General features: G+C 38.0%; 1 protein-coding gene across 3 annotated transcripts; it reads left to right on the top strand.

Annotated features, from left to right (window-relative positions):
* Positions 1-533: 533 nt before the first annotated feature.
* Positions 534-24,171, top strand: b3glctb (beta 3-glucosyltransferase b). 3 transcript variants are annotated; one of them, XM_065962984.1, is made up of 15 exons: positions 543-2,309; positions 4,904-4,941; positions 5,037-5,076; positions 5,843-5,952; positions 11,612-11,688; positions 11,835-11,946; positions 12,100-12,236; positions 12,806-12,869; positions 13,967-14,086; positions 17,368-17,437; positions 18,700-18,813; positions 20,670-20,769; positions 21,188-21,307; positions 22,065-22,227; positions 22,604-24,171. In XM_065962984.1, exons 1-15 carry the CDS (start codon positions 2,249-2,251, stop codon positions 22,736-22,738), a joined length of 1,461 nt encoding a protein of 486 aa, XP_065819056.1. In that variant the 5' UTR covers positions 543-2,248; the 3' UTR covers positions 22,739-24,171. The 3 variants fall into 3 exon arrangements, with proteins under 3 accessions (XP_065819058.1, XP_065819056.1, XP_065819057.1); XM_065962985.1 differs by having other exon boundaries at positions 550-2,309; positions 22,083-22,227; XM_065962986.1 differs by lacking the exon at positions 18,700-18,813 and having other exon boundaries at positions 534-2,309.
* The last annotated feature ends 794 nt before the right edge of the window (positions 24,172-24,965 follow it).

A 24,965-nucleotide genomic window follows, 5' to 3' on the forward strand; every position in this document is an offset into this window, starting at 1 on the left:
TAGGTCACGTATGTTTAACAGACAGAAAAAGACATTTCGAAGTCTTCTCCTTAAAATGTGGGAAGATGTTGAAATTGTTTAAAAGCAAAACCTTATAATGGAATACAAACATGAAAGTTAGTGTCTCAGATAAATGATTCCTAGCGTTTCTCAACTACTCAAGGGACGAATGTGCTTTTATTTTGAAGGCGAAGTGCTTTTCTATTCGAGTGGGCCTAGTTTATATTTCTGATTTAGATTTTACAGCAGCACATCTTTCAAGGCTGGCTGGCTCTTCCCTACACACATAATGTCATAATGTTATTGAACATTGATATGACACACATACTACGTAGGCCAAACGCAAAAAAATGAAATGAGTAAACAAATTCAGATACCATTTATGCTTTACGATTTTCTAAGCGCCATATGAAGGCAGCATTTGGCCCAATGCTTGGAAAAGCTGCAGATGGAAAAAAACAACATACCACCACACCTACAGTGGTTTGAGACTGAGTCACCTGAGAATGACAACACCAGAGATTAATGAGCTGCATGTGCTCCATATCAGAGGCTCTTCTGCTCACCTTGCACATGTTTTAATATTTGCTCAGACCTTTTTTCTTACAGATAAATGCATAGTTTAGGCTATAGCCTACTTACCTAGGTTTACTGCAGCCTATTAGTCATTATAACAGTTTGACACACAAAGTGACAATAAACCCAGTTGTGTGACACATTCATTACGGTCGTGGATACTTTAGGCTAAAATACCACAAAAAACATGAACAGTCAGGCTACACTGCCTGCCAATCTAAATGATGTCGCCAGACTGTCCATGTTTGGACTTTGTGGTCTGGAAACTGTTGACTCATTTGTTTTGTATGTATCCACTCCAGCAGTCTGCAGCAAACTACAAAAAAAAACTAACTTTCATCCTACTTTCTGAATATCTTTTTCTCTTCATCAAAACCCAGCCAATAAAGCAGTTTATGCTTTAATGTGCAATATGAATAGCCTAATTTGACCCATTATCTTATCAGCACGTGACATCGTCTAGATCAACAACACAACCTTCAAACACAGCCTTTGTAAATGTATAAAAACTACTTATCTTTTGGTTTAAGGGCTAATCTTTGACATACTAAGGGTGGGACAGTCAAGAGACTCTCAAGACTCGAATTCTTTTTTCTTTTTTCTTATTCTTTTTTAAGTCAGACACATAGACTGTAAATATTGTTCAGACACAACCCAAACAACAGTGCTAATGACCATATGTCTGTGAACAGTAGCCCACCCCTCCGTCAACAAAAAAAGACACAAACTAAATGTACTTTACGGGAGCCTTAAGAAAGGTTGTTTTTTTTTCCACAGCAGGCCTATTTTTTTATTTTTTTTTAAACAAAACACGAACGATTTATAAAGACAATAATCTAAAATTAGGAAATTAAATAGGCCTATGCCAATAATTTGCATTTATAACATTAAAAATAATCTGGTCAGAATCACAGTAGGATATATTTTTTTATTCTAAATCAGAAAATAAAATAAACTTTGTTGTAAAGACTTTAATTTAATATTCTCACATTTAAAAAAAAAAAGAAAAAAAAAAGGAAATTAAACCAGATAGGGCAGATTCAAGATAATAAGATAATCCTTTATCCCACAATGGGGAAATTTACATTGTTACAGCAGCAAAGAGCAAAAGGTTACAGACAAACAGTGAACACAGTATAATTTAAAGAAAAAAAGAAAAATTAAGAACGTACAAAAAAATAGATGCTAAAAAATACATTTAAAAAATAAAAAATAGATCAGCTATTTGACAAAAGTGTAGTCTGTAATATTCAGTGTAACACAGACATGCACACAGTGCGCATAAAGTGTAACATGTTATTGCACCAAGTGGATTGGTAAACATAATATAACATTAATATAACATTATTATTGCACAGAGTCAGAGCGAATTGTCCAGTTGTGTGTGTGCATTGGAAGTTGGCCTAAAGATACTGAATAATATCAAATAAAATACATATAAAATATATAGCCTACCAAAAGGGGGACGTTTTAAGAGAAGAATAAATAAGAAACAATAAACTTTCGTCTGTCATAGCAGCAGTGTCTCCACTAGAGGTCAGTAAAGCTTCGCACGAACAGCCACTACAGTAAAATGTAGAGTTCTGCCAGAACGAGAATGTAGCTGACCTCTTTCTCGGCTTCGCCATGAAAAGACGGTAATCCCAAAAGCCAGACAGAGGTTACGGGAGCCATGTCACCTCACAACATAGTTGACGGATGTAAACTGGTTGCCGTTCTCACACTTTGGCTTGGTAAGTGGGTTCATTCACGACGGAGACAGCTACCGTGTTAGCCACCGTTGCTAAGGCTAAACGTAACGACAGCCGCTTCAATTTGGCCTTCAAAATAAAGTTATGCATTCAAGTTAACAATAAAACAAATAGGCTACATCTGAGTGGTATTTACGTCAGATAACGCAGCTGAGTTATTCTTTGGTGTCGTTATGGTACGTGCTGTGCTACAAAATATGTAGAATTTATTACCACATGGTTGTAATTAGAGGAAATTACGGTTTTAGTCTGGGGAGCTTGACGCGTCACAAATAGACCCAACTACCACATAGAGCAGGGTTGGGCAACTGGCGGCCCGGGGGCCACATGCGGCCCCCCGGTCAACTCTCAACGTGGCCCTCAGGTTAATTTTTACAAATCAGTTAATTGGAAACATGAAGAAAAACATGACAAAATCAGCCATGAAATCATGAAAAACCAGAAATATGTCCATAATAATAATAATTGATCACTGGTATATGTTAAGTTAAATTTGAGACATAATCGACTGTAATCGGTTTTGTATCCTACAATGTGGCCCTCTGGCAGTGAGAATTAAATGAATGTGGCCCTTGCTGTGACCGAAGTTGCCCATCCCCTCCAAGTGATCCCGTTTGTAAACAAAAGACCGAGTGTATATATTTGATAGCCTACTTAATGTGAAGATCTTCACATTAAATAGGCTATCAAATATAAATCAAATGTGTCCTGCTGAAGAAGTCTTTGCAAATAGAATGACACTTTTTAAACAAAAAACTGCTGGCTAAATTGCAATAGCCAAGTAATTTTTTTTTTTGTGGCATTGAAACGAGCCCTCGTTATTTCTTAAATGTATTGTTGCACACGTGAATAATCATCAATCATCAACAAGATGGAAGTCCTCCACACCATTTAAGTCGGGGCAATTACACCTATTACACATACGAGGTCATTAAACTACGAAGAGAATATCAGTGAATGATTAAAAGGTCCTGGTACTTCTGGCAAAGATGGATTGTAAACGCAATCTCAAGGTCTCATCAAACACATCTCCCCTGTGTGGCAGAGTGGCACGGGTTGGCAGAGCCTTTCAGTTAGATACAGGAAATGATAAGTGTTAATCCAACTTTTGGATTCATAAAATGAGATAAAAAAAAATTCCAGAAATCACATGACATACCTAAGACAGTTATTGTTGTCTTTGGCGGTAATTCTTTCACATTATTGTCGTTGGAACATTTTGACTTCATGTTGCGTACAATTCATTTAGCAGCAAGATATTAAGTCACGAGCCCTCAGTAGGTGCACAACCTCCTCTCAGGGGTGCTCTATGTCTCGCCTTGACTTTATATTTAGATGCATTTCTTTTGGTTAAAAATTGGAGAAAATGTTAATCCTCAAATCAGCCTATTTGTTTTTACTGTGAGTAAAAACCCTTTCCAAATGACTTCTAAGACATATTGTGTTGATGTCTGAGTGAGAAGGATGATAGTCCATTTAAAGAATGATTCACTGCAGCAACGCAGACAGACCCACAATACAGACACAAAACAGTTGGATTGGAAGTAAAAAAAAGTGATTATTGTACGTCTTTTGGATACTGGCAGGAGGTCCGGGGGTATGGGAGCTTCTCTCTGGTGTCTTGCTGTTCAATATATCTGGTCTCAGGGTCAGTGTTGAAGCAGAGGTGAGGTCATCGAGCTGGCCGTTGAATGCTGAAGATTGAGCTATGGAAATCTGGACACAGGAGAAGACAATTTTAACAAAGCAAATCTTATCATTTAAAAAAAAAAAAAAAAAAAGATTATAAACAAGCCTGACTGAGAAATACCTCGGTGGGTAAACGGACAATCTGGCGTCAAGTGGAAGACTGAGCCGTCTTTTATACTATGTGTGTAGGTAGCCTGATTTCAGGTGAACAGCAGGTTTGCAGACTTTAATGGTGGCACCCAGCTCCAGGTGAACACACACACACACACACACAGGATTTACAGGATGTGTTTTCATATCTCAGTAATATATTGACATGTTGATATTGATATACAACATTGTACTCATAAGTAGGACATGTTAAACGTGTCCTGGTTTCAAAGTTTATTGGGAGTTCTTCTAGGTTCACAGGATTTTATCTTGTTAAGACGAAGATAGAGGTCTTGTTTGTGCAGAAATGTCTACTGCTAATGAGTCTACTTCGGTTCAGACTGTACTTGCAGCATGTTAACATACCGCACTGTAACAGATATGTCAAGATGTTAGACGCCTGTTTTATTTGCTGCTCTAATTTTTAAAGTAACAATAATGTTAATAAGAAGTATTTTTATATGAATGGGCTTCAACAGCCTCAGTGAAGTTCAGTATATTCAGTAAGTATATATATTCAGTTAGCTTGATTTGTCTGAAAGAGTTAAAATAAAAAGGCCTTCTTGCTTGATGTAGAATCTAAAATGATCCTCTTCTGTCATTTTCATTTATCGACTGATCATCAGCCTGACTGAAACATTACAAACTATACGCTTGCTGCTCATGTCAGTACAACTAATTATTTATTTTTGATGATGACATGATAGCACTGTCGCCTTTTCTCTCGCCCCCTCCAGGTCCCTGTGCTGGAGTCAAACACACAGGTGGTGCGAATGTAAGTGCCGCCCCCAAAAGATTCTCACTGTGATTATTCTTCATCATGAAGCAGCGTGCATCAGACTTAACAAGTCTCTTTCTGACTCCTCACAGGCAGCAGAGCGCCGAGAGCATACCACACACAGCTCTGTTGGTGAGTGAGGGACCAAAACAGCAGATGGCACTTTGTAAATCTCGTCTGAAATGCCATTAGTGCACACATGTAAGGTGCAAATGAAAGCCTCCACCAAAACCTTTGAGAGTTTTTGTTTCAATAAATAAATCTGGGGGAGCAGGACAAAAAGTGATCCGAATAGTTTGTAATTTGGGGATATAGGCTTGTTGCTTTTTTCGTAAGAATATTTGTGAAAGATTGAAGCAGTAAACACTATAATATTAAGCTACACCCAGCAGCCAGTTAGCTTAGCGTAGCAAAAAGACTGGAAACAGCTAACCTGGCTTTGTCCATAGGTGGCTCACCTGAAATAACTGTTTTATGTTTTGTGATATACATACAAGAACATATGTGTAAAAAGCATTTAGTTGAAATTGGCTTGTGTGGGGATATTTCATGACCGAGTGCAGAGACAGTGGTGAAACTTGAACTTTTCCCAGCAAGGAAAAAAAGAAGCATATTTCCCAAATTTTTCCAATTGTTATTTGCGTTTCTGCTTTGCCTATATACATATATATATACATATATATATATTATTTTTTAGATAATTTTTTATTGATTTCACATGTTTAGGCAGTATACATTTTAATATCACATGTTACATCATTAATAAGAAAAAACATTTCTGTCATGTGAGTACATTTGTGTATAGCTGCACATTGTCATCATAAAGTAAAGTTTTCTGGGTGGAAGGGTTCAGGTTCGCTTTGCCTATATATATATATATATTCTTTTTTTTTGGCAGGGTTGGGGGAGGTTGTCTTGGTGATTCAGAGTCAGAGGAACTCCTACCACGCCCGTCGAGCTGGTCAGAGGAAGGTGGAGATTCTGCAGCAGGCAGCTAAACTGGGACAGGTAACATTTGGCAGGAAGTAGAAGGCTTACTGATCAGTGCTGTTGTACTCAGTAGGATAACATAATCAGTTTAGATCTTGGTCTTAGTCGAACATTTTGTCATTTAAGAGAGAGAGAGAGAGAGAGAGAGAGAGAGAGACAGAGAGAGAGAGAGAGAGAGAGAGAGACAGAGGGTAATAATAAAAGACTAAGCTTTTGGAGAGATGTGGTATAAAACTTTTTTTTTGAGCATAAAGCCTAATTTTCTGTCAAAGTTTGGTGGTTAATCAGTAAAGTTTGAGAACTTCACTGCAGACTGGAGCTCATTAAGTCTCTGTGTGCTGCAGTATTCTAAACTATGATGAACAGGTCATGAGTCACATCTCCTGCAGTGTCTAGTGCTGTCCTGTTGTTCTCCCTCACCCCTTAATATAGTCATTCACTGTCCTTCAAGGAATCAATACAGGACACTTTTGTTCATGCATAACCAGCTCTAATTTCTAAAATACATTCTTATATGCTCAGAATGATGTGAGAAATCTTCACTACACGCTGCTAAAATACTGTGGTCAGATGCACCCCCGGTCGCTTCTCAATGTGCTCTGAGTATTCTGATCGAAGGGTCGTCAATGCGTCTTGGTTGTATTTACACCTGGGCTCATGTATTCCAAAGTAACCTGACCGGATTAAAGGTTTCAATTGTGTCAAGTGCTGAAATAGGGTTGTTGAAAAGAGAAAAAAAAAAAAGGGATTTGGAAATCAGATTTTTTATCTGGTTATAAAACTCAAACTTTTGAGTATGATAATCAGAACTTTGATCCAAAATGTCAGGATTATCGACATCCAATCAGACGGCTGGACTCAGGCTGGATTACAATTTTACTGGAACTGGATAAGGTTTGTCAAATCTTCTTTTTCTTTGAAAAAAACAGGACTCAGGTCAGGACACTCTACCGAGAATCAAAATGTAGCAATCTTAGTGTTCATTTAATCGTTGCTGTGGTATTTTACAGGCACCGGTAGGTGTCCTCCTCTCCACAGAGCTCCCCTACTACTGAACCAAACGAGACCCTGCAGAGTGGCTGTGAAAAGGAAATATCTGTAGACCTCAGAGAAATGAATCGACGGCCATATGGACATGACAGCCCGAGAGACACAGAATTGTTGATATTCCTTTGATGGGAATGTGTACTGTGAAAAGAAAGGAAGAATCATTTGGTCTTTGATTCTTGCTCCAGCCTCATTTATAATCCAGAAAACAATCCCTGATAGGAGAAATGACAGAAGGCAGTCAGCAGGGGCTCCAACGGAAGATTTTACAACATGTGAAAAATAAAAAGTGTCATGAAATCTTTATTTCCCCGACTATTGAAACGGTTTCAGATAAGATTTGTTTGTTTTTTTGGCTTTGTGAAAGGCAGAAATGATGTGGTTGTTTCAATGATCTCAATGACATTTATAATAATATTGTTTGCTGATGGATCGATACATTCTTTTAATTGTTTTTTTCCATTTGTCCCTCCCCCTCTCTCTGAGTCTGTGTTGTACACACATCAGAGGACGATTTACCAGCGACAGTGATCGGATTTGACACGCCTATGACTGTTCTGATCTGACACCAGGAGGTGGTGGTTTTTGGTTTGAGGTGTTTACGCACCAATTTCACGCTGACAGACAGAAAAAGAATTGAGTAGAAGAGAAACCCAGATGGTATGAAACATGACTCAATATGAGTGAGCCTCCCTTTAAATAAACAACATCTTATCATTCATAGCTTGTTAAATGACTGTTAGTGCGTCACAGTTGTGAAGAGTAATAATACAATCAACAGTTTGTGTTGTTGTCAGTTTAACAGAACAGAAGAAAACTAAAACACAAATACATGTTGCATGTCTTCTGGTGAGTCTGAAATTCACTGTTAAGAAAATAACAGCTGAATAATATAGATATTAAGCAATGGCACAACTTTTGTGTTTCCTGCTTTGAAAATAAAACTTTTGGGAAACATGATTTAGTGATCATAAAAAGATCTATAGATTTTTCTCCTATTTGCATACAGTATTGTATTGATAAAAAAACATTGTCTTGTATTGTCTTGGATACTCAGTGAATGATGGGTAGTCTTACTCTTGTCAACATGTTTTTTTTAATTTTATTTTACCTTTATTTAACCAGGTTGGTCCCATTGAGATTAAGAACCTCTTTTCCAAGGGAGACCTGATCAAGACAGGCAGCATAAAAAACACAAAGTTACAGACAAAGACATAAAGGGAGACAAAGTACAATTTACAAAACACTAAATTTTACATTGAAAGAGAACCATCTATGAGTCACATCTGGGGGTCAGTAGTTCAAGCAGTCAAGCTAAAAGCAATCTGCTTCCAAGTCTGTCATTTTAGATTTAAAAACATTTAAGGACACCATGCTCCTTGAGTTTGAAGTCATTCTGCATCAGATTCCAGGCTGAGGGTGCAGAATACCCAAAAGCCCTTTTCCCAATTTCTGTCCGAGCGTTTGGTACAGAGAGCATAAAGAGGTCCTGAGAACACAAAGATTACTGTCTGGTACTTTTCTGCATGATCAGAACACATACATAGTGTGGGAATAGAACAAGAATTGCCATATATATAAAGGTGTACCCGTGTAGGAGCCTATGATGGTTTATTTGATAGGGACAGACACAACATATGTAGAGAAAACTGAAAACCATATGGAGACACTGTATCATGAAGTTATGACATGGCTTTGATCAAGTTTCTTCATACATAGTTTCTTGTTGTGCGTCACGCGATTTGTAACTCACGTGTATTCGACGGTGTGCTCTGACTGAAGACAAGAGTCAAAGGTGGTTATAAAATCTGGCATGATGATAGTTTACAATCAAAAAACATGTTTCCTTATTGATGTTTTGCGCTGGTGACCTCATTTTGGTGCCAGAGTCTGAACAGCACTGATGTCTCAGCCTTTCTGCAAACCAAAAAGAGCAGACAGTGTGACCTGCACTGCAGCTCATCAGGGGTATATGTTTTTGCTTCACTTTTTGGGAGCTGACATGTTATCCTTCTCCTTTTTTTTTTTTTTTTTTTTTTTTTTTTACAGTCTATGTTGCCATCTTAAGGATTTACCTTAGAGTAAATTGTAGCTACACCTGAAGTTCTAAGCAGAAATACTTCATTATATTCTCAGTGTTTATTTTAACCCAGCTTCCTGTCTACATCAATATTTATATGAATAAACCTTTGGTTATGGCAGTGTCACATGGTTCTTTGTTGTTGGGTGTAAGTGAAAGCCTTCAATCCAAGATGTCACTGCCAGTGCAGCCTCATCATTCAGCCTCCATTCACAGCTGTCACATTTGGCTGTGCTCTCTTCTCTTTTTCACCCACACATTCAGCAGATTGTAGTACACACCCCCCCACACCCTCTGAATTGGATGTGAACATGGGCAGAGGTGTGTTAGGATATTACATTTTCGATGGTGGTTGTCTCAGGGGAAATGATGTAATACTCATAAAACTTTTGATGAATTTATACAGAAAAAAAAAAGACTTTCTTTTATTAGACACATGATGTTACTAAGTATTCTCATGTGATTTTGTCTCAGCTGTTGGTTTGGTTTGAATAAACAAAAAGTATAATTAAGCTATTAGTTGATTTAGAATTTCCAAGGCCCGGCCAGGTTCTAGGACAAAATGACTTCGGGTGCATCTGAGATTAAAGTGGGTGCAGCTATAGTGACCGTCAAAAGCGATAAAAAAAAATAGCCTAGGTGTTACGGGTCCTGCATTTGGTCCCCGGTGAATGTACAGGTCACGTGCACCTGTCATTACCATCAGATCATGAATGTAATAAACACGATCTTAGTCACTGTTGTCATTTAAAAGCCAATGATCTTTCTTTTTTTTTTTTTTTTTTTACAATCGTGTTGACTCAAATGAGAGTGCATACATTTAAAATGAGGGTACAATCAGCCTTTTGTACCCTCTGTCCAAGGGGCTTAATCTACAGGTACAAACAGAATCTCTCTGTCTACAAAAGATCAGATCAACACAACATGTGAGGTCGTAGGAGGCTGCTAGGCTAGGTAGCTAGTTCCATTTACTATGGCTTGTAATTCAGTGCTGTACATAGAGATTTGGCAAGGCATGATTTAGTAGCAAAAAAAACATTTTATTCTTAAAGGGAACTATTTATTTGTTGATTGTGCTGAAACTTCAGAATGACAGGCATTGTTTCAAACATCCCTCATATTAGGCAAACTGCTGCTTAAAATTGGCATAGCCTGAATCAGTTCAGGTGAAAGTGTGTCTGAATATGATGGGGTCCGGACGCATCTGCAAGAGCAAATAAAACATGACCTCACATATTATTTTTGTCGCCAAGGCTACTTAATCTCCTGGAAGACTTTTAAGCCAACAAATAATGGGTTTTGGATCGTGTGGAAATTTTGTCCGGACATTTATATGGCCTCAGAGGATAAATCACTATGACTTTTAGAATCCCCTTTTCATTATCTCACTCTCTCTCCATCATGACTCTGATGTTTATTTAAGTGATATGTCTCAACAACTCATGAGCTGGCATTTGGGACACACATTTTTTTTTTAATGCTGGATTATAATAGTTTTTGGGACACTTGTATTTTGAACCGTAGTGATCGGCTAGAATGTGTCGGTCTTTAGCCAAGTAAACTTGATGACTGTTTGTGTCATTGAGTTCATGCTTTGCACTAATAAGATGAAAAACGAGCATGCTAAGTTTGTGAACATAGCAACACTTTATCAGTTAATAATTAGCTTGTTACCATCATCACTGTGAGGACGATTTTAGCATTTCTTTAGCTGTGCCTGGAATTTTAACGTTTTCTCTTGGTCACTCTATAGTACTCGAGTTAAACAAAGATGTGACTCAGAGAGAGACTTGATCTCAGCCTACACAGCAAAGAATAAAAAAAACGCCGGAAGACACTGACTGTCATTTATACCTATTTTTGGACGTGCTTACATTAATCGTTAGCACCGTGTCTAAGCCTGTGCTATTTGTGGCTGCACTGAAGACATTTTGGAGTTCATATGCATGAGTCATTTAATGGGAAGGGAGGCGTAGAACCGCATCACACAGCAGGATGGTGTGCAGATGTTGTTACTCAACATTTTGCTGATGAAGGACACACAGTACTTTTGTCAGCGCCAAGGTTTCTCTTCCAATGTCAAACCTTACCGGGAAACATTTGTTTCTTGAAAGACAGTTGAGACCAATATATACAACTTATATTGCACACATTTTCAACATATGTCTCGTGATAAATGACCTTTTGTGTGGAGCTTTTTGTACAGTCACATTAGAGTGGGAAGGGACATACTCACCCTCACAGTGCCCTCTGGAGGTGAAAAATTAGAACCATTATTAAACTGAACCATATTTGTTTTTGATTGTCATTAGAGTATTTTGTTCTTCAACTCTCACAGTTCTTCAAGTGTTTTTTTTATGTTTGTGGGATTTTTCAAAAGTGTTTTTTTTTTCTCTCTTAAATCATTGTTATTTAAGTTTTTGGTCATAATAATTTAACCAAAACTCCACATAAAATCACCTTAAACATGTTGTGGGAATATATCTGTTTACTTGGCAAATGTACTGTATTAGTGTACATGAAGTGTTTGTACTCATTTGTTCCACATAGGGCGCTCCAGTTGTTCTTCTCCTCCATGAGCTTTCAGAGTTTGACGGGGACTGGAGCATCCTCCCGGCACTTCCTCAGTGAGTGTTAAACCAAAAATATGAGGATGATAAACGAATGAATTAAATGAGGTTAAATAACGTTTTCTTTGAATAAAGCTTTAAATCTTCCTATGGGGGTTGGAAATAAAGGCATACAGTTAATGTCTTCTTATGGATCTTTCCAGTCTCTCTGCCACGTATGGTCAATCAGCATCCTGGTTTTTCTTCATTGAGGAGGAGACCAGAGTCACGCTGTCTGCTCTGCTGCACGTCCTCAACAGATATCCAGTACAATACGTGAGATACAAATATTAAACCTTAAGAAATCCTTGATGGTGACTGAGTTGGCTGTTGTGTTGCACATATTAAACAAGCTTTGTGAAGAGAATTACAAAAAAAGATGTTCATTTCACATCAATCTTCCCCATTTCCCTTTTCAAAAACTCACAGGAATGGTTTTTGGGAAAGCGTCTTCATGACAAGGAGGCTTCAATCATTCACCACTATGCCTTCTCTGAAGACCCCTGCTCCTTCGGTTACCCCGACCCCGCAGCAGGCTGGGCTCTCAGCACGCCGCTGCTCCACAGGTGTGTGACGAGATGTTTGTTATATACAGTCTATGGTTAGAATAAAAAGGACTCCTTTTATTCAGACGTCAATTATATTTTTGACATTTTTTTAAAACACGGTCACACAAGGAAGTCCTATCTGCAGAAAGACCTTGTGATCTATTCTGCATGAATCTATCTGGCACTAATAGAGTGAATAATTCAAATTGTTTTTACCCAATAGTAGAAAAGAATAGAATTAGAAAAACAATAGAAGCCTTTATTGTAATTGTATGTCAAACAATAAATTAAGAGGTCAGGAGGAAAAGAACACAGCTAACAACACGATACAATCACTTAATTAGCCGTTTAAAAGAATAAATGGAATAAAAATGTGCTTTTGTTGAGGTGTAGTTATTCAGGATGCTGACATCAAACCCATTACCCATAGTGAAAGAAAAATCCCTTTCAGTACAGTGTTTTGAATTAACACAAAGGAGGACTCAGAGGTAACCAATCATTCAGGACCGCCATGACTAGTACATTCTCTAACAAAACGGAGAGTTATTCTCTCTTTTGTCAATACCTTTCACTTTCTTGTGTTTCAGACTTGCTGCAAGGGTCCAATACGAACCCCTGAAGTCGGATTTCTCCATCGATTTGAAACATGAGGTACACGAGACAGTTTCCAGGACAATTTGTAAAACCTGCGTCTAGTTTCTGGCCTTTTCACTGTGATTACTTATTACTTACTATTACTGCTCTCTGGTTCTATTCTACTTTTAACACTGTGAAAAGTGAAAACGGTGTAATCTTTCAGACTGCCTGTTGAGCAGCTCAGACATTTCACAGTGAAAGACGTTTTTTTCCTCGGGCACTGAGGCTCCTTTTGTTGAAAAGGCCCCTGCAGCTTTCTATACCTCAAGCTTATTATGTGTATTTGTACGTTTCCTGGTTTTGGGTAAATGCGCACAATACAGCTCATGACATGAATACTGCAGAAGCAGAAGAGATGGTCTTAGGAAACCTTTATTTTTCTGTTTAAAAGTTTAAAATTGGGTTGAAATTGCTACTGTGAGGAACTTTGATTTTGTGTCGATGTTAATCAACCATGTTTACAAAGCAGAACAGAACGAAGCAAAAAGAATCCATATTTATTTTAAATGTCAGATGCAGACAAAAGGCTGTTTCTGCAGCGTGCTGTAAATAACCAACCAACGCTGTGTTGAAAAAAAAACAGAGTCGGTCTTCTCGCTGGTGTTCCTGATTGCTTTTGTGGGTCATATAGAGGCATCTGTATAACTTTCAGTCTGTTTTGTAACCAGCTTAATCTTCTCACAGGAGCTTAAAAATTGTACTTCTTGTGTTCGATTGAATTCAAGATTAAGACAAAGTTATGTTTCAATTTATTTCTGATCTCCAGATTTAGAGCAGACATTATAATGTGATGTTAATCCTCCTGTCCTCCTCAAAATGCAAAGTAATGATGGTGGCTCCAGATATTGATTAAGCATGTGACACTTGATACACCTGTAATGCTCAACTAACCACTCGGCCACCGGCGCCCAATGACTTCAACTTTGTGTGCGTGTGTTTGTGTGAGAGTTATCAACATGTCCAGAGCTTGTCATGAAGTTAGAGATATTTACTTCTTTTAGACCCCTCGGCCGCTGTGGTACATTACTGGAAATGTATAGGCCACAAATCACTTTTAAGCTGTTTCCCCTCAAGAGCTTCATAAATCTGCATGTGTGCCTCTGTTGTTCTAGATCGCGTTGTTTATTTGGGAGGAAGGAAACGGTCCGAAGCTGACAGCAGTTCCAGAGTTTTGCACAGAGGCAAGAGACGACGACTGTGCCTCCACATTTACGACCTACCTGCCCAACTGTGTATGTACAAACCTTTATTTATTGACATTTAAGAGGCTATCATTGGAAGCTACACATGTTTTGTGGATATGGTTATGGGTGGTAATGACAGTGTCTGTTTTCCTATGCATGTGTTTGCGTAGCCACTTGGAAACTTTTGCTAAATCAGAATCATTACAATTAATTTAGAAGAGAAAATATGGACTCTTTCTAGCCGAAAGAAACATTAGTTATATAGCAGGTGATACAATTTGTGGTGACAGGTGTTACAGAATATTAAACTGATGTACTGTAGACATAGTTTAGGTTTCTGTACGGATAATCACCAAAAAGGAGGAAAAACATGAGAAATAAGCCGTCGTATTTGTAACTGAGTCCAGCTAAATGTGAGCACTTTACACATGTTTCCGTTGCCAAGAGTCGACCTATTGTGCTGCAATACAAATGCAGCGATGAGAGGGCTGAGTCAGTCTGAAGGCTAAAGGGAAATCAAGCAGACACCTGACAAGGCTGAGTGGGATGAAGGATCACTGCAACAGTTGTCTGTTGAGTTGGAACAAATCAAACACAAAAAAAGCATTAAAGCACATTTTGGAATAAACAAGACTGAAGAAGAAAGGAAGGACTGCGTATGTCAGAGAGGCAGGACTACAGTAGTTCTCTCAAAATCTTTATTTAGAGTACTATCTGAGATAGACAGACGTGATTTGCTTTGCACATGGTGGACCCTCCATATTAAACCACATTTTGTTGGAGGGATAACGTTGATTTTTCAAGGGTTTCACACTTCTTATGTTGTCAAAATGTTTAGCTTCAAAAATCGGGGTTGAAGAAAAGGAGAACTATTTGTCGGAGGTCTCTGTTTTCTTTTCCACCTTTATTAAGAGGATAGCTGAGGACATTTTATTAGATACAAAGGAATAGCAGTGCAGTCAGAGAGCATTAAGTGTCTGCAGCAAATTAACAGCACTTCTTTAAATCCTGTCCTTCTCAGTACCCCTCCGTTTTCAAGGAAAATGCTTTTTATTACAGTGTTGAATTATCATTTAGGCCCACACTCTGAAAAAAGCAACATACAGAAACAAAGATCATTATCAGCATGCAAGGTATTTATACTCTTTATTCTCCTTAAGTTCCTTTGTAGAATGTTCAACTGCACATCATTTATTCATGTACTTTCTTTTTAGCAATGGTGTGAAGAGAGTTTGCTTGTCACACATTTCTTTAAAACCTCAAACAAATGACATAATGCAGCAGAGTCCTGAATTACTGCAACCATTGCAACCACCAAGATAATCTTTTGAAGATTTTTTTTTTTTGGAACATTTGCTTCTATTTTTGACAGGACGAATGAAGATAGACAGGAAATGTAGTGGGGAGACAGGTGTTACAGAATATTAAACTGATGTACTGTAGACATAGTTTAGGTTTCTGTACGGATAATCACCAAAAAGGAGGAAAAACATCCAGCCGTCGTATTATAAATTGTATTTATAACTGAGTCCAGCTAAATGTGAGCACTTTACACATGTTTCCGTTGCCAAGAGTCGACCTATTGTGCTGCAATACAAATGCAGCGATGAGTGGGCTGAGTCAGGACAGGACGAATGAAGATAGACAGGAAATGTAGTGGGGAGATGACATGCACCAAATGGTGGTTGTTTGTAGATGTGTGATACTTTTTTGATGTAGTGAAATACTCGAAAACCAAGGCTCATTACTTAACTACAAGGTAAATAAAGCAGAAATGTCTCACATGTCTCATGTGCTGTGCTGCCATCGAAGAACAATATGTCTACCCAACAATGAATTCCCTCCGAGGAAAGCAGACACCAAAAACAGCCTTCATCCTTGAGATCCACAGCAGGTATCAACCATGACATTTGCTGTAGAAAAAAAACATCCTGATGTGCACCCTAAGGTGCAAGCTATAAACTATTGCCTCATTTTAGACTTGATTAGTATTAGCAGCTGAGAGTAAGGAAGCTTACATAGGAGGATGATGTCTCCTCGTGAAGGAGGCTTTTTTTTCCTCATTAAAACTAAAAGTAAAGAAACCAGTACAAAAACTAATGAACAATGAAGAGTCTGTTTTTGTGTGACAGTGATTAAAAAAAGATGTAAGTAGATCTCAGTAAATAAATATGTTCATCTAGTTTAGATGTATATATATATATATATATATATGTATATATATATATGCATGTTTAAATCAATAAACATCTGCTTATTTGGTAGCACTTTTAAGTTAAGGTCTCAATATTCATCATTAACCAGCTGCTTATTAGCATGCTAATTAGTAGCATAAGGGTGATCATTAGTCATTATTAAGGGTTTATTAGTACCTTATTCTACTTTGCCCTCAATACCATCCTAACTACTGCTTATTGATAGTAAGTTAGAAAGTTGTTGAACATGCATTTTGATCTTAATATACTTTTGCTTACTTCTACCTTATAAAGGGCCATGCTGAGCAAAGCATATTAAGATGATAATGAATGTACAACAACTTCCCTAGTATTAATAAGCGGTAATTAAGAGGATATTGAGGGTAAACTCTTAGTCAGATGTTTCTGCCTCTGTCCATCTTAAATAAGCCTGGACCCAGAGGAGGCAGCAGCAATTTTCTTTGCAATTTTATGTTAAAAAACCTTATTCTCAAAGAGTTGCATTACTTGCCAGCACTATCTTTTAAAGGCTGTTGAAGTCATCTTTACTGCGAGAGACTCTGCCCCTCTGGGAAGCTCTATTTATGCCGAGTCATGTTGCCATGGGTTGTAGATAAAAAAAAATGACAGTGTATAAATATGGACAAAAATGTAAATGCACACCATCCTCTACACATGACTCCTACTAAGTAGATGTGATTTGAAGACAAAGCTTACATAATATATTTAGCACTTGTCATACAGGATTACTATCCATCATGAGAAAGTTCCTGGTGTGTGTTATGGTCTATTTTGTATTCTGCAAGGCTAGCAGATCAATTTACACCTGCCAATAAGTCATAACATCAAGATTACTGTTGGTAATGTCATGGAATAAGAGGTCAAACGTGAAATGGGATTTCAGCCCTAAAGAGATGAAAGTGTTCATATCAGACACCAACACATGATACACTGCTAGGACCTCATGTTCCCTTATTTTCCTCCACTGATTCAGTTTTAGGCGGGTTATATTCTGTACATGTTGCACCTCACACAATGTTGGTGTTCACCTGTGAACTCACTAACGTTGAATAATTACAATGCATGTTTTAGGTGTAAAAAGAGATATTGTTTTTGTCTTCCTCTCTTCTGCAGGGAGATCCAGTTTCAGAGAAAGACGTTTTTGTTGCTGTGAAAACGTGCGCAAAGTTCCACTCAGAGAGAGGTGTGTTTGGTATTTATGCTCACTTTTTGATGGACCAAAGATGTTAAATAGAAAAATGAATAACAAGTTTTATCCTGCTGTGGTGGGACACGTTTTTTAAAAGAGTGAATGCAAATTGTATCCGTCAAACAATAGATGCAGGCTGTAATGACTTCATTAGAAAATGAACAGAAGAACACTTTTCACACCAGTAAATAAAAAAATTAAATAGGAATCTCAGTCTCAGATCAAAAGAAAATTGAGGGCCTGCAATGTTTTTTTTAATGATGTTTTTTAATGATTAAAAAGGGACACCAAACTAATATGTCTTATTTTGACATGCTGTTTTTTTTGTTTTTTTTACCATATTAGTAATTAAAACAGTTAAAATCATAAAAGATGAAGAAAAAACAGATAAAAACTACAAATGTACAAAATGACCTCACAAAATAACATCCAATTACAAGTGGTCAAAAAGCAATTTGGAAAGGTTTGCCTTAAGCTGCTTTTAAAAGCATCAGTAGAAAGTGCAGAGTGCATGTGCATAGGAAAGGAGTTCCACAGGGTTCGAGCCACAAATTCAAACACAAGTTCACTTTTGGTTTTCGATCGAACATGATGGATCAAGTAGACTGACCTAAAGGGATGTACTGGTGATGTAAAGATGGAGTAGGTCAGATATATAAACAGATGCCTGATCTTGCAGGGCTTCATTAACAAAAAAAAAACTAGGATCTTAAAAAGAATCCTGGATATCATGGGAGGCCAAGGAAGAGAAAATAAGATGGGTGTCATGTGAGTTGACCTGCTGGATTTAAATATGCAGCGAAAGTGCAAAGTATTGAGTTACACACTGAACACACAAATATTTGCAATCTGACTGCAGATGTGAAGTCATTTTCGGTGTAAAAGTCTCTTTCAGTTCATGAATTTCAGTTTGAAAATTCAAATGAAATGTAAATTACAGAACATTTAGATGCAAAAGTTTGACTGCAGTTATCACGCTTGCCACTCCATTTTATTTGACTGCACTTTCTTGCTAAATAGTCAGCAGGTCATTCAGCCCAAGTTAATCCGCGTGGCGAAAAACTACCTGCTTATAAATTCACAAGCTCATCTGGTTTGTGTAATTATCCAAAACATGGATGTTTTTTTTTATTTTTTTTAGGGTCAAAATGATCTAGAAGTAAATGACTGTTTCAAAGCTATTAACCAAAGTACACAAGCAGAAAGAATAGTGTGTGAAAATCTTTAGTTTTTTCGACCCCTTTTTCTTCTCACAGTCCCGGTGGTGAAAGCAACCTGGGAGAAAGACGCTGCATTTTTAGAATATTACAGCGATGTCACTGATGCATCCATACCCACAATCAACCTTGGAGTGCCCAATACTGAGAGAGGTGAGCCTATCAGCGACAGTTTAAAGTACTCCTGTCTCAGAATAAACTGAAGAAACTCACTACACAAAGTTGGGATCTGAAGCCGACATCCTCTAGGGATGGTTATGATGGTCGGTCAAACATTTGTTCTTGACTGAAATATCCTTACAAGCTGCTCTTTCATGGTTCAAAGAGGATAAAAAACAATGACTAAACTAATCCCCTACATTTATTTTTTTTCAAAATCTTTTTATTAGTTTGCACAGATGATAAGAAAACATACAGTTGGCATAAGAGTTGACATTGTACTGTGGTCATCTTTTATAAACCCCATTCCTGCCTTCTCTCGCCCCAACCCAGTTAACCCCATACCCACCCATCGAGTCAGGAATCCTATTCCCAATCTGGAGGTAGCCTCTTTCCATCGTAGCCTACCCAGGAGTCTCATTCACACTCATGCATACTAAGACAAGGAGCAAGAAGACAGAGGAAATAATAAATGACTAAAGTAAATTCATTTTGTACGATTCCACACTTCAAATACTAAGATAGTGAGCATGTTGAACATTACCGACATTCATGCTTATCATATGAAAAGGATGGTAGAGGTAGGTGTAAAATGGTAAATGGACTTGGACGGGCATAGCACTTTTCCGGTCCGCTTACTTATAATAACACTCTTTCTGGTTGAGAGAGACGACAGACTCTACCCCTGTGCTACAGAAGATGGTTGTTTGACTATAGAGTTGGTCATTTGAGTACAACATCATCATATAGGAAATGTTGAGCCATTTGAATTCCTGCAGTATGTGTGAGCCACTTCACATATTTTTGAAGCTCAATAATTGTCAACTTCAAGTGGTGGTTTAATCATCGTGCAGCCACATATCATCATCACCTTTTGTTTTCCTGTCTTTAACTATTCACTTCTTTTTCTCATACACTTTTAGTGTATCACAGCAAGCAGGGAAAATAAACATAAATCAAAGACTAGATACTCAAAGCTAATGACCATAGAGCCGTTAGTATTCATAGAGAAATGATGGGTGGGTTTGCCTTGAGAAAGGAGCCAGATACAATTACTGGTCCTGATAGCCTCAAGTGGACACTCGAGGAACAGCACTTCTGTACTGGCTTCATTTTTCAGCACCCAATGTTGCCGTTTGAATCAGAAGGATGTATCTTCAGGGCAGCATGGATGTCTGTACAGAATTTTATGCCAACCAATTTATTGGTTTTGGGAAAGATGTGACCAAAATTATAATGTGTATAGCAGGCCAATAGTGGTAAAAGTATGAACTCATTTGCATTACTTAGAGCAAATCAGCAACTGGGAAAAAAAATCACTTCAAGTAGATACAGATCAGGTTTGTTTGAAGTATGTGCCGCACCAGTGTGTGCTTCTTTTATCTTGGTACAGAGTTAGCAGATTCTGAAAAAAAAAAATGAAGCAATTACAATGCACATTAAAGAAAACCTGTATGAATCATTCTTTCAGCAAAGTGTGGCATTTTCTTTGCCACACATTATCACATGACAGATTTGAAGGAATCTATGCTAGCTCAAATTAAACAAGAATTACATGTTAAGAGAATTTAGACTGTTTTTCACACACATCAAACTGTTTTCCAGTGAACCTAAATCCACTTATTCTACATGAACTTAATGTTTGGCCCTCTATTATGAACCGAAACAAACACATGCAGACATTTTATTTTTTCTTCAGGGTCATAAGACATTGTTAAAATGATTATTTCATTTGATGAAAGAAATAAACTCTTTTCAGTTTGCATTTTATGAACTCTAAGCCTGAACTAATAACTCCAGCTTCATCATTCTTTCCAGTTTTTTTTTGTTTACATGTCTTCTCCTTGTAGGGCATTGTGGGAAGACATTTGCAATCTTGAGGCGGTTCCTGAGCCAAGCTGTGCCCAGAGCTGATTGGCTGCTCATTGTGGATGATGATACACTCGTCAGGTAACTAGGAGACACGTTTTTGAAGATAATAAAATCATTTGGAAGATTTCCTGTGTAACGTCTATTTGGATAATGTGATTAACTGAATTATCTTTCACAAAGCACTACAGACATTTTCACCCACTGACTATTTATAATTCAGGACAGGTTCAGGAAACTGTGCATGCCCACATAGCCGTGAGAAAAGCTCAATCAGGCAGAATCAGTGAGACAATCTACGGGATTATGTTTGTGTACATGTCAAACCTTGAAAAAAGCTAAAATGCAAGATTGCTAATGCAATACAGAGACACATGTAGTAATGTTTTTGATCCTCTTGCAATCCCATGGAGTCTTTAAGCATGTAGCTAGAAGTTTGTTTTGTGTCTTTATTGATCTATGAGTTGTCTTCTGTCTGTTGATTATTGCTCATCTATAGTTTACCCAGGTTGAGACGACTCCTGCGTTGCTACAACCCGAAGGAAGCAGTGAGCCTGGGGGAGAAATACGGCTATGGCTTGGTTCAGAATGGCTACAGCTACACGACAGGAGGAGGAGGGTGAGAAGGAGAGTGGCCGGCTAACTTTGTTTCATTCAGTTATTTGTTGCCTTTTGACTGCAACTGTATCCAATACGTTGGTTGTCAGTTAGCCAGTAACACAGTAAGTATTTTGATTAAGTTTGAACATTGGCAGCTTTGATTTTTTGTCTTCCATTTAACTGTACGCAACCATACATCATTTAAAATTTGTTTTATTTCCGAATACACAGTTTTTGTAAGAGAACAATGATGTATTATTTTGAGGTCTTTAAAATGTAGCAGAGATTTTTCCCATGGATCAGAGAGTCGTTCACATTCTTGTTCGTGTTTAGATACATATTCTTTCACCTTTATTTGTAAATACCACATTTTCTGAGACGATAAGTAATAGAATTAAAACATGTGAGGCCCAAAATAAAAATCTGTTTATAAAAAGAAGAGATTATTAAAAAATGTTGCCTAGTGATAAAAGCCTCTCAATAAGCAATATAGCTATCGATTTTGAATTAGAAACACTAACTGCCAGAGTTAGATGATGTACACAGAGAATTTGTTTACTTGATCAAATTCATCATTGCACCTGCTTCACAGGAAATGTTTAGACAGGTTATACATTTTAGCACCATATTTAATATTGCAACACATGAAATATGTATGATGTGTTGGATACTGATAAGTCCAATGTTTACTCTCTTTTTTTTAGCTCTGGTTGGGTTTCTACCAACTCCTGTTTATTATTTACTGTTGATTTCCTTTTTTTTTTTTTTTTCAAAAGTCTGTTGTGTTTGTGCAGGATGGTGCTCAGCAGGGTGGCGGTGTCCAGGTTAGTCTCCAGTGGTTGTGGCTGTTTCAGTGATGATGCTCCTGATGACATGGTGCTGGGCAGGTGCTTCACTTCGATGGGTGTTCCCATCACTCACAGCCCGCTTTTCCACCAGGTAGGAAACAATACACACACACACATGTGCGCAAACACCCACACAAACACACACATACACACACTAACTATGATAAACAAAAACAAGATAAAACAGTAAAAGACACAAGGAGCAGAGAGAAAATAACACACCACTTTCATTCAGAGTCAAAAGAGAAAATATTGTTGAGTCCATTATTTAGTATCAGACAATTCTCTGCATGACACCTAATTCTTATTTGGCAAAACTAACAGATTATACAATGACCCACCCCTGGAGCAATGGTGAAATTGTTTGCAGGGTTGGGAATCCCCTGAATAATCAAAAATGAGTCCTTAAGCAGACGTGAAATACCAACGCACAGACAAACCACCACTTCTTCTTCTTGATGTTTCAGGCCCGACCAGACGACTATTCAGAGACACTGATCTCCTCGCAGCAGGCCGTCTCCTTCCACAAGCACTGGAACATAGACCCTGTGGCCGTCTACAAACACTGGCTGCAGGACACACACCCTCGGGATGAGCTGTAAAAACACTGTGTAAACAACAGAGGAGACAAGATGTCTGTGAGACCACGCAGGATTGGAGTTAGTCTCTCTGTGCATCACATGGAAGGGACAGGACAGAAACAAGTCCAACAGAGTGGGCGGTGCAGAATACTGCAGAAAACAAGAAGTCAGTTTAATTCAACATTTTAAAAACAGTTCTTTATGTTACACAAAGACCAGTCATTTCTGTTTTCAATCATTTCTTTCTTCCTAATCTATGAGTGGTTGCAGGTGGGTTGCAGCCTGACTCGTGCATTAAGCATGGGGATTTAGGATTGTATGAGTTGGGTTTGCTACATATAGCTTGTTTTGAGGGCCAGCGTCTCCTTCCAGTTGTTGCAAATGGTACAAAAACATGTACTACAGCATAGGGCCGCCTAAGGAAAAAGCTTGGTACCCAGCGTCTATAGAAACACAAGTGTCTGAAGTGCAGGCTGGTGTTATCACTGTATCTACTATTACAGCAGCCAGTATGTAGTATTGCATAGGCTCTCTATCACGTATTAGATGGGGCAGGGTTCTTCTCCCTCTAAGCCAAGAAAATGAAGGAGAAGCAGTCAGAGCAAGCTCGTCAGACCTTTTGACTATGTCTTTATATTTTAAACTTAACGATATGTCCCACAGAAAATGTAATTTCAGGGGAAATAAAGCTTGTTTGTCGGGGCCAATTGGCTAGAGACTTACGCTTGTGGCTGTTTTTAGGGTTCGGACAGACTCGATTATTTTGCTCCGAAAAAGGCCTGGGATGGGACAGGTTTGTCGAGTAATAGTAATCTATTTCTCACTAGGAGTAATTCAGTGTTTTAGTGGCAGGTTAAATGGTTGTTTAATTACATTAATTATGTAGTGAGGTGAGTCCCATTGAGGTTGGAAAAGCAATGGAAGCAGCAGAAAAAAACAACAAACAAAATGAGACAACTGCCTAATAGCAAAGCCTTTAAAAACATTTCATTGTCTTGTGTCATGTGTATGGCATGTAAGAGTGTGTGTGTGTGTGTGTGTGTGTGTGTGTGTGTGTGTGTGTGTGTGTGTGTGTGTGTGTGTGTGTGTGTGTGTGTGTGTGTGTGTGTGTGTGTGTGTGTGTGTGTGTGTGTGTGTGTGTGTGTGTGTGTGTGTGTGTGTGTCTGCATTATGGTTTTTTTTTCAGTTACGCAAGCAAGCATGTATTTTTGATACATCCTGTTTGCATCTTCTCCACATTGCGTGAGTCTAACTGAGGAAGTTTCAGTATAGCTTTGTATAATTGCATTCCTGTTCTGTGTATGTGTATGTGTAAATTGTGTGTATGTGGGTAAGTCAGTGTGGATGTAAGAAGTAATTACGGAGACAGACAGAAGCCTTCATTAAAATTCATTTTTGCACCTGGCACTTTGCACTTTTGGAATACATTTCAAATAAAGTATTCATAGGGTTGAGCCAACTCTTTTTGTGTATCCCATTTTCAACAAGCGGACTGACAAGAGTTGAGGGCGACATGCTGTTTTAGGAAACACGCAAAAAGAAACACAAATCGATGTCTGCCTTCCTCCACTTTTCTTTTATCTGAGGAATAATTACGCACACAGTCAGAGTTTACTCCTCTTGAATGAACCATTGCCACATTTTTGACTTGAAGTTTTAATAAACAAGATCTGCTTCAACGTTAGAATAAGGGTTGCTACAAATGTATTAGAACAAGTTTTTCAAATGAGTTGTCATTTTAAGCCATTTCTCGTACAATGTTGGATGATGATGAGGCTTCTATGTCTCTGAATAATTGTACTGATCCGTCATTATATTTAAAGACATCCAGCTTCTCCTTTTGTGTTTCTTTCCTTTTTTCTGGACTTTTCACACTCATTGAGACCAGAATCACAAAAGCTGGGGCCTGAAGTGCCTACCTATTATGTCACTGTGACACTGTTACCATAGTAATAGGGGTACAGCCCACAGTGAGAGACTCATAAAGTTTCTCAAAGAAAGCTTTGTGTGATTCCAGGCACATCAGTTTTAATACCGTAATGCTTATGTTTTAAAGAAAGTCTCATTTTAATTATTCATAATCCCAGTGGTTAATATTTCCATTTCCACATGTGTATGTATGAGATAACAAGCCTCAAACCATATTGGAAGCATGACAAGCTGTGTGTTGATTTTGTGCTAATCAGTCTGCTCTGCTTCCTCTCAGAAGTATTTTTTTCTTTCAATTTTCAAAGTTCATATCAGGATT

The sequence above is a fragment of the Labrus bergylta genome, chromosome 14, assembly GCF_963930695.1.
Source record: "Labrus bergylta chromosome 14, fLabBer1.1, whole genome shotgun sequence".
Classification (NCBI taxonomy): domain Eukaryota; kingdom Metazoa; phylum Chordata; class Actinopteri; order Labriformes; family Labridae; genus Labrus; species Labrus bergylta.